This window comes from Oreochromis niloticus, unplaced genomic scaffold (genome assembly GCF_001858045.2).
Source record: "Oreochromis niloticus isolate F11D_XX unplaced genomic scaffold, O_niloticus_UMD_NMBU tig00006735_pilon, whole genome shotgun sequence".
Lineage (NCBI taxonomy): Eukaryota > Metazoa > Chordata > Actinopteri > Cichliformes > Cichlidae > Oreochromis > Oreochromis niloticus.
This window is the reverse complement of record NW_020328146.1, coordinates 17,619-28,440: the sequence shown is the minus strand read 5'-3', so window position 1 is coordinate 28,440 and position 10,822 is coordinate 17,619. Positions and strand designations below refer to the sequence as shown.

Here is a 10,822-nt window from a genome sequence, read left to right as displayed (position 1 = left end):
CCGAATCAGCTGAACCCAAATTCAGCCCACCGCTGCCTCCAAATCTCCTCGTCCTCTCCTCCGCCTCCTGCGACCTTTAGGCAGCAGCAGCCAGGTAAAGCATGCACTGTGACTCACTGTCCCAGCACCACAGGCCCTCTCTCACACTGACATCTCTACTCATTTCTCTTGTTTTGCCCTGATCTGTGAGCCGCTCTGTGTGTGCGTGCGTGCGTGTGTGTGTGTGTGTGACACAGAGAGAGAGGGGCCGAAAGAGAGCCAAACAGAATGACAGGCAGGCAGATCACAAAGCACTGAAATTCACATTTTGCCCTGTAGATCCACTTAGTGTGTCTCTGTGTGTGTGTGTGTGTGTGTGTGTGTGTGTGTCTGTGTGTGTGTGTGTGTGTGTGTGTGTTTCTCTCTCTCTGTCTTTTACACAAACAGCACATGTCACTGCATTTTCACCACCTTTCATGTGCAGTGCACTGGACTTGCCAGCTGGTGGGCGCCCTCCGGTGGAGAAGACAGGCAATTGAGTGTCACAAGCTGTTAGCTGATAATGTGGTCGAACAGCGGCAGACACTTTGTGCTGCATTCAGCCAGCAGAGGGAGCCCCTCTTGTCAGATCACACTTTGACAGAAGCTGCCCTGCTTCTCCTTGTGTGCTTGTGTGACACTTGCCATGCATTTCAACACAAAAGGCATTACATATATGTGTAAAAAGCAAATGTACGAGCTGTGATAACTGTTGCTGATAAGATGAAGAGTAGACTGATATATGAAATATTCCTTTATTGGGTGAGAAAAGCAGACCGTGTCATAACTGCTTTGAGTCATACAGAATAGATATCAGAGCCTTAAACAGGCTGACTTCTTTTTCTTTTTCTTTTCTTTCTTTTTTTTTAATTTCATAAAATTTTCATTCAATTGTTTCATTCCAGAACATTAACAAAAGTACATGAGAACCTCTGTACGCGGTCCAACTCAAACCCGGTGATCTCCAGAGAAATTAATTTTGACTGTAACTTAACGTGCAGAGGCACAACAGCTTATCTCCAGAGCGCACAAGCTGATCTCCTGATTTCTAATGTAGTTTTTCTTAAAAACTGCATTTCTAATACTTCACCCCTTTTCCTTTAAGCTACATTGGTTTCGTTGTAGTTGAAGTTTCCAAATTCCACTTTAAAAGAGTGAAGGGACAAAAAAAAAGAAGCACACAAACAGGCTGACTTCTGCTAAATGGGTCAAACTGGGCAGAAAGTATACAAACACATAACATGCTTATAGGATATGATGTAACACTATAGATCAACTTGCTTCAGAATATATAAAGCATATAAACAATTACAGCAATAGGATGCAACAAACACAGCAGTGCTACTAATCCAAAATACTCAAAGCTTCACAGAACTGAAACAAACATTTATTGTTAGCTCCATTCTGCTGCTGATACATACTTTAGGTTTCTGAATATTAAACTTGTTGCTGCCTTTCATAGTGTGGACGAGGACATGCCAGGAACAGGAAACACAAGAGAGTCAGCCGTCCGAGCTTCACGGGGCCCGAATCAGCTGAACCCAAATTCAGCCCACCGCTGCCTCCAAATCTCCTCCTCCTCTCCTCCGCCTCCTGCGACCTTTAGGCAGCAGCAGCCAGGTAAAGCATGCACTGTGACTCACTGTCCCAGCACCACAGGCCCTGTCTGACACTGAAATCTGTACTCATTTCTCTTGTTTTGCCCTGACCGGTGAGCCGCTCTGTGTGTGCGTGCGTGCGTGTGCTTGCCTGTGCGTGTGTGTGTGTGTGTGTGTGTGTCTCTGTGTGTGACACAGAGAGAGGGAGAGAAAGGCACCTGACGTGCTTTGGGAAACCAAACCCTCAAACAAAGCAAAGAGACTGACAGATGCAACAAGAGATTGTATTATTTGTGGTAAGCCACGACGTCTTGCTCTCCAATTGTAGTCTGCGGCCCGAAGCCAAAGGAGCGGAGGAGCAGGTGACGCAGTGCTCCAAAGGCCTGCTTCTGCTCTCTCCCTTCTGCTGTCTCCTTCTGCAAGCGCTTCTGTGCAGGGAGACGTCTTACCAAAAGGTTTACAGCTCTGTCTCCAGATAGGAGGGTCTGACAAAGACAGGGCGGCCACCCGTGGAGTCGGGGTAGGGTTCCGCATGCGTGGGCGCATCACATGACCTCTCTCCAACCACTGCCCCATCCTGCAAAGGTACTCTCAACGGTGCCATGTCGGGCGCCCACGGATGCGCCCGGACACAGGCGACACAGTGCCAGTGGAACCAGGCCCTTTGGACCTTCGTATCTCCAATTGGGACCGTTTTGTCCCATCCTCTTTGGTCCGATTCGCCATATCTCCAGAACCGAAAAGGCCATCGGTGCCGGCACTTCACCACAGCGTCCGCCACCCATCAAAACCCCCGCCTACACACCAACATCAGCCCTCTACGCCTCTTACTTTTCCAGTTATTACACTTTTGTCCCATCCTCTCCTGGCTTTTCTCCCCTTACCCTAACCCTAACCCTAACCCTAACCCTAACCCTAACCCCCTAACCCTAACCCTAACCCTAACCCTAACCCTAACCCTAACCCTAACCCTACCCTGAGTCATACAGAATAGATATCAGAGCCTTAAACAGGCTGACTTCTGTTTTTTTCTTTTCTTTCTTTTTTTTTTTAATTTCATAAAATTTTAATTCAATTGTTTCATTCCAGAACATTAACAAAAGTACATGAGAACCTCTGTACGCGGTCCAACTCAAACCCGGTGATCTCCAGAGAAATTAATTTTGACTGTAACTTAACGTGCAGAGGCACAACAGCTTATCTCCAGAGCGCACAAGCTGATCTCCTGATTTCTAATGTAGTTTTTCTTAAAAACTGCATTTCTAATACTTCACCCCTTTTCCTTTAAGCTACATTGGTTTTGTTATAGTTGAAGTTTCCAAATTCCACTTTACAAAAGTGAAGGAGAAAAAAAAAAGCACACAAACAGGCTGACTTCTGCTAAATGGGTCAAACTGGGCAGAAAGTATACAAAAACATAACATCCTTATAGGATATGATGTAACTCTATAGATCAACTTGCTTCAGAATATATAAAGCATATAAACAATTACAGCAATAGGATGCAACAAACACAGCAGTGCTACTAATCCAAAATACTCAAAGCTTCATAGAACTGAAACAAACATTTATTGTTAGCTCCATTCTGCTGCTGATACATACTTTGGGTTTCTGAATATTAAACTTGTTGCTGCCTTTCATAGTGTGGACGAGGACATGCCAAGAACAGGAAACACAAGAGAGTCAGCCGTCCGAGCTTCACAGGGCCCGTATCAGCTGAACCCATATTCAGCCCAACGCTGCCTCCAAATCTCCTCGTCCTCTCCTCCGCCTGCTGGGACCAGTAGGCAGCGCATCGCCTGCTACTGGGACCTTTCGGCAGCAGCAGCCAGGTAAAGCATGGACTGTGACTCACTGTCCCAGCACCACAGGCCCTCTCTCACACTGACATCTCTACTCATTTCTCTTGTTTTGCCCTGACCTGTGAGCCGCTGTGTGTGTGTATGTGTGCGTGCGTGCGTGTGGTGGCCTGTGCGTGTGTGTGTGTGTGTGTGTGTCTGTGTGTCTCTGTGTGTGACACAGAGAGAGGGAGAGAAAGGCACCTGACGTGCTTTGGAAAACCAAACCCTCAAACAAAGCAAAGAGACTGACAGATGCAACAAGAGATTGTATTATTTGTGGTAAGCCACGACGTCTTGCTCTCCAATTGTAGTCTGCGGCCCGAAGCCAAAGGAGCGGAGGAGCAGGTGACGCAGTGCTCCAAAGGCCTGCTTCTGCTCTCTCCCTTCTGCTGTCTCCTTCTGCAAGCGCTTCTGTGCAGGGAGACATCTTACCAAAAGGTTTACAGCTCTGTCTCCAGATAGGAGGGTCTGACAAAGACAGGGCGGCCACCCGTGGAGTCGGGGTAGGGTTCCGCATGCGTGGGCGCATCACATGACCTCTCTCCAACCACTGCCCCATCCTGCAAAGGTACTCTGAACGGTGCCATGTCGGGCGCCCACGGATGCGCCCGGACACAGGCAACACAGTGCCAGTGGAACCAGGCCCTTTGGACCTTCGTTTCTCCAATTGGGACCGTTTTGTCCCATCCTCTTTGGTCCGATTCGCCATATCTCCAGAACCGAAAAGGCCATCGGTGGCGGCACTTCACCACAGCGTCCGCCACCCATCAAAACCCCCGCCTACACACAAACATCAGCCCTCTACGCCTCTTACTTTTCCAGTTATTACACTTTTGTCCCATCCTCTCCTGGCTTTTCTCCCCTTAACCCTAACCCTAACCCCCTAACCCTAACCCCCCCTTCATTCCCCAAACCTCACTCATGTGAGGAACCCTCATGTTCAATAGTTCATTAACATTGTTTTAAAACACATTGAAAAATACACAACATCACTGCAAAAAAACAAAAAAATACACAAAAAAATACACAAAAAACTCTAAAATATCTTGAAAAAACATCAAAAACTTCATTTCTATTTGTTCACATTGTTTGTAAATAGTTAAAAATAATTTTTCCTGTTAGTATTGTGTACAACGTTGTTTATCTTTAAAACATGCAAAATTCATAATTAAAAATATAATTAAAAGCACCAAAAATGAATAAACAGAAAAAAATATAAAAACCACCAAAAACACCAAAAAAATATTTAAAATCAGTTCATAAAATACTAAAAACACTTTCAAACGAAGTTTCATTTAAAACTTTTATGTTGGTTAAAAACTATTAAAAAACCTTAAAAAACAATTTTGTATTACTCAATTATATGCACATTTTCTATTTTCTATTTTTTTCATCACTATTGGCAAGGCTGCAAAAACTCCAAACATCAGTTCATTGAAAACTGCATTTTCAGTTTACTTCATCAGAGGCTATATAAGGGGAGGAGTGCTGAACACCCTCATTCTTGCCCTGACAGCCGAAGGAGCAACATCTCCTGATAGCTTACAGCAGCCAGTTTTTCAGTTTGTACAGCGTGTGCCCTGGCCTGAAGAAGACCCTGTTGGGTCGAAACGTTGCCCCGGGCACACTACTAATTGGCCTATTTTGAATTTATTAAAAATTAATTAATTTTTTTATTTTTATTAAAAAAATCACTTTTTTCGTTCTTTTCATTTTATTATCTTTTTTGCATTATTAATTAGATACATTACCATTCATACCTACATTCATAAATAACAAACAAATACATTTTATTAAACTATAATACCAAAGGCTGCATCATCCACACAATTTCATTATTAGATAACAAAGGCTTCACCAGAGACAAGACAAAACAACACAACAAAAAACAAAACAAAAAAATGGTCTACCTGGAGGATGACCAGGATTGGATCCCTGTACGGTACCGGGGACGGCGCTTAGTGCCTGGTGGCCGTAACAGGCAGTGGAGTAGCGGGAGGGCCCAAGGGAAGGACCGTGCACCTCCGCGTCCCTTTAGGGACCGGAACACTTTTCCTCTCCCTAACCCCTAACCCCTAACCCTAACCCCTATACCTCGGTCCTCCCCAGGGAGGACGGGGCCGTAACCCACCTCCTAACCCTACCCTAGTTCAGTATCCCGCAGCAGGAGTATGAAAAGGTGTCCACTTCTCTTAAAGACATGATCGTGGGGATTTTCATCAAAAACAGTAAGTTTGAGAAAGCAGAAGAGGTGCTGATGAAACACTTTCCTCCCAAAAATATTGGAAAGAGAGCAATATTCATGGGTCTCATCAGGAAAAAGAATAAGATTCATGACGTCATTGAGCAAATCAACTTTCAGCAGTTCAAGGAGGAAAGGGGTCGCTCCCGTATGCAGACCAAGATCAATCGACCCCAATCTCAAGACCAGGATTGGTCTTCTTGGGACCGGGGAGGGAGGGGCCCGGGAGGGAAGGACCGTGCATACCTCGGTCCTCCCCAGGGAGGACGGGGCCGTAACCCACGTCCTAACCCCTAACCCTAACCCCTAACCCTAACCCCCCCCTGCCCTGTAGATCCACTTAGTGTGGCCCCCCTTTCCCTGGCGGGTTGCAGAGTATGGGGGTGCCTACTGGGGTCAGCGGGGGAGCTGGCCCCAGGGAGGGGTCACTTGCCCCTCCCTTCCTTCCCTCCCCATCTCCAGCTGCCTCCCTCTTCTCGCTCCACCACAGTCACCCACACATGCAGGGCCTTGGGGTAGGGGTGTGTCACCAGGGTGCAGGGGAGGCATCCCCCCCCTCTGTCCCCTTCTGGCTGCCTCTGCCTCAATTTTATCCCACAACTTAGACATTCACATTACTCACACTCTCATTACACATACATATAGGATCTTGGGGGTGGGCACGCCACACAGAATCCAAATTACCATCAGGGTGTACACCTCACCCCTGGCGTCGTTGCCCACCTCTCAATTTTAAATACACGTAGACATTGAGGGCTAGCAGGAGGGGCTATACGCTTACCTGCTGCTCTGGCAGGTAGCTCCATGCCCTCCTGGGTTTTAAATGCACCTTAGAACACACATACATCAACACTACATATGAGCGGGTGGAGGGAGGTTTGGAGTCTTCACACACCCCCGTTTTCTGCGGCCTGCTGGAGCGGGGGGGCTAGGAGGAGGAGTTGGCCGTCCGACTGGGGTCTGGAATGTGGGGCCTCCCTGCTGCTGCGGAGTCGGGGCGGTCTGCTTCTCCCCACCGCAGGGAAAAGGGTAACACCACCTGGGTCTGGGTGCAGTTTCCCCCTCCAGGGGCAAGGGTACCCGGACCCGGTTCTTAGAGTACGCTTGGGGAGAGTGATTGTGTGTACAGCGTCTCTTTATGTCTGTCTCCGCGTTGGTTGAGTGTGGAATAATTGCCTATGAGAGCATGAGGGTGGGAATGGATGTTTGTATCTGTGTGTGCCTGTATGTCTGTGTCTATATGTCAGGTTGGGTATCAGACGCCACCTCTCTGGGGACATCTCAGGCCCTCCAAGGTTTGGAGGCCTATCTCCCCCACCACTTCCCCTGCCGGTGGTGGACGGCCTCAGACATCGGTGCGTTGGTGGTTCTCTGTGTCCGGGGTGGGCGCCCAGGTACACACCGGCTCACTCCTTGGCGGCTGCTTATCGGGGCCTGGAGCCTGGGGCTCGCTCGGGCCACTTCGGAGGCGGGGTGTCCTCGGCCTCTCGGCCCAGGGCTCGGTCACTCAGGCACAGCTGGCTGCCGGCGGAGCTCACGGGCACGTCACTGCAACCCCCCGGCTTCTGCTCCGCGGCTGCTGAGTGACCCCTCATCTGGGACTCTCCTCAGCTCTTTCTGGGATAGTGACGCGGCTGCCCCTCTGTTGGTCTTCCTTGGTCTCTTGTGTTCTGGGGGCCTCTGGATGTCTGGAGTTTTGATCTCCTCCATACCTGCTTCATGCCCTGGAGGACGGGGCAGTGGCCCCCACACCCTCTAGCAGATCATTACATGAAGGAACCTTTTAAAAACAAGCGCGTTCATGCTCACAGGTATACACACAGGTGATCACACACAAACTACACCCTTTTTTGGCTCTTACCTCAAAGCACACTGTGCGCTGTCGATCTTACGTGCTGCACAATAATGTTTAATATTTAGTATTTACTGTCATATTCCCATAGATCATTGTGATGTTGTTTATTACTCTCGTTTTCTTCTGCTTGCTTTCTCTTTCTTTCTCAACAGGTGAACCAGATGATCGATATATGTATTTTTTGTCTGCTTATTTTGTTGGTTTTTGGTTTTTTGCCCTTTTTCCCCGTCCCTCTTCCCCGCTGTTTTTCTTTCCCTCTTTCTTTCTCCCCTTTCTTTCCCCCAGTTAAGTCTGTCCCGTATTCAGCAAGTGAAAATAAAATAAACAATAAAAGGTGAATCAAATGGACCATTACGGCAAGGCTGGGATGGTCAATTTGGTAAAGTAAATCCGTTGGGCATCTTTCTTCGCCTTTAGACAATAATTCTGATGGCAAAAGAACCAAACGGGACAGGTCAAAAAAAAAAAAAAAAAAAAAAAAAAAAAGATCCACTTAGTGTGTCTCTCTGTGTGTGTGTGTGTGTGTGTGTGTGTGAGTGTGTGTGTGACAGAGAGAGAGTGCCACTTGCTGTGTATTTCAACACAAAAGGCAGTACTCTTACTGTTTGGGATTATCTGGGGAAAGTGCTTTTGTGTACTAGGCTTTCTCTATATTTTTCAGGTTTCTTTTCACTTTTGTATTGTACAAATTACTTCTTTGTCTGTGTAGCTTTAAGCTTTAGTGTAAAATAAATGGGATCTGCACACAGAAAACAAAAGAGGAGTTAAAGCCTCCCCCCCCCCAGACACTCAAACAAAGCACAGAGAAAGACAGACCCACAAGGCCATTCTGTTATTGCGTTAACTGATCATGTGTTGCCCTGCCACTTGCAGGCCTCATCCTGCCGCACATATGTGTGCACCAGGACATGCCAGGAACAGGAAACACAAGAGAGTCAGCCATCCAAGCTTCACAGGGCCCGAATCAGCTGAACCCATATTCAGCCCACCGCTGCCTCCAAATCTCCTCCTCCTCTCCTCCGCCTGCTGGGACCAGTAGGCAGCGCATCGCCTGCTACTGGGACCTTTCGGCAGCAGCAGCCAGGTAAAGCATGCACTGTGACTCACTGTCCCAGCACCACAGGCCCTCTCTCACACTGACATCTCTACTCATTTCTCTTGTTTTGCTCTCATTTCTCAGCCGCTCTGTGTGTGCGTGCGTGCGTGTGTGTGTGTGTGTGACACAGAGAGAGAGGGGCCGAAAGAGAGCCACACAGAATGACAGGCAGGCAGATCACAAAGCACTGAAATTCAAATTTTGCCCTGTAGATCCACTTAGTGTGTCTCTCTGTGTGTGTGTCTGTGTGTGTGTGTCTCTCTCTCTGTCTTTTACACAAACAGCACATGTCACTGCATTTTCAGCACCTTTCATATGCAGTGCAGTGCTGTTGCCCTGCTAGGCGCCCTCCTGTGGACAAGACAGGCAATTGATTGTCACAACCTTGAAAGGTATAGAGAGCATGGAATGCCATGGCTGCCCCAAGTGATGAAGAGGATTCCAGGGAAGACTGAAAAGCACACGCGGAACAAGGTCTTGGTGCTGGTCAGCTCAGTGGGACTTATCATGAATAAGGATTTTGTGTCCTATGAGAAACTGAAGGACCTACTCCTGGAGCTGAAGATGACACAGGCAGAGCTCCAAAAGTACAGGATCCTTTCCACATCAGTTTGTGAAAAAGTTTTCGGCTTCACTCTCTATAAGCTCCACTACGATATCCTTTATCGAATGGGGAACCCAAAACCCCATACGGAGAAAAAGTTGCCTCCAGATCTTCCCCTGGAGATGGAGGAAGAGGATGCACCTGTACTTGAAGAGGATGAGGAACCTGACCTATTGCAGACGAGAGCTGTGTACATGCCCGCTCACACCAGCAGACACTGGACACAGCAGGAAGAGGGATTTATCAACCTTGATCCAACAATCTCCACTGGCGTGGCATACAAGGAGTATGTCGGACAATGCAAAGCAGCAAGACTACCTGCAAGGTCGTACAAGGGCTTTGGGAGAAAGCGAAGAGACCTTCTCAGGAATGAATAGGCATGCAAGTTGATTTCCTGTTCTAATGATGTCCTTTTTTTAAATTTTGACTTTATGTTAGAACTAGCAATTTCCAAAAAACAACAAAAAAACAACCCACCCCTCTTTCTCTTATTTTGACTTTATGCTTAGAACTAGCAATTTCAACAAAAACAACAAAAAATTTGAATTTTTGGTTTTTGTTTGGCAATTTCAGAATACCTGTCTCCAGCTCTCCCTCCTAGGTCAACAAAGGCACCCATCTGCTGCTGCTGCCCCTTTGAGATGGCAGCATCCTGGGAGAAACGGAACCTGCTTGACTTCCAGGTGTGAGAACTTGCAAGTGTCCAGAATCAGGAGAGATTGGGGACCCACTTTAGCAGGATCATCTGTGAATAGACTGGATAGAAATAAGTTCTTCTTCTATCAGTTATTATTTATTCTGTTCATTATAGAATCAGCTACTGTTCTGCCAGACCTGAGAAACATGTTCCCAGTTCAGTTCACATCTTACTTACACTGACAACTTTGTTTTGGCTGTATATTTGTTTAGTTTTATATATATATAACTTGTTTTACAATTTATCTACCAGGTCGCACTAAGACGATGTACATTTCAATCTGTCAAGTTTAGTTCATAAATATGTTTGTTCTGGGTAGATCATTGCTTGAGAAATCTTCTTTACAAAATGACTGTTGTGTACTAAAAGGGGGGGAAAAAAAATAAAATGTGTACTTCACATTACGGTTGAAACTGGGGTTTTTTAAAAAAAAAAAAAAGTTATTTTATATAAACAATTTTTGCTCATAACCAATTAAAAAAATATTTTTTCCAAAACAAATTCTTTGAAGAAATGTACCTCACATCTTCCCACCTGCTTTCACTGCATAACAGCCCACACTAGTGAAACAAGACCCAGTAAAAGAGCCTGAAAGGAGTTCAGAAGTGCCCTGAAGCACCAATTTTGCCCGCAGGCACCGCAAGAGCCTTTATGTTTGTCACAAAGATAACTGCTAGACTCCACATACAGTGGTGAAGATGAAAATTATTTATTTTCTTACTCTTCTTATATTTATTGTTTGTTTACTTGCACTGCTGTAACTGGAGCCTCCTCATCTCGTCTCTCTATATACTGTACTGTATGTAGCGGAGATGACAATAAAGTTTACTTTGACTTCAGCAGCGAGCAGGCGCACCGAGGGCTCTCGCGC

At 46.6% G+C, this 10,822-nt stretch overlaps 1 protein-coding gene across 1 annotated transcript; it reads left to right on the top strand.

The window, feature by feature from the left end:
- Positions 1 to 57: 57 nt before the first annotated feature.
- Positions 58 to 9,784, top strand: LOC109200352 (uncharacterized). The gene is made up of 3 exons (XM_019355890.2): positions 58 to 94; positions 8,428 to 8,638; positions 8,935 to 9,784. Exons 2-3 carry the CDS (start codon positions 8,463 to 8,465, stop codon positions 9,629 to 9,631), a joined length of 873 nt encoding a protein of 290 aa, XP_019211435.1. The 5' UTR covers positions 58 to 94; positions 8,428 to 8,462; the 3' UTR covers positions 9,632 to 9,784.
- Positions 9,785 to 10,822: the final 1,038 nt, after the last annotated feature.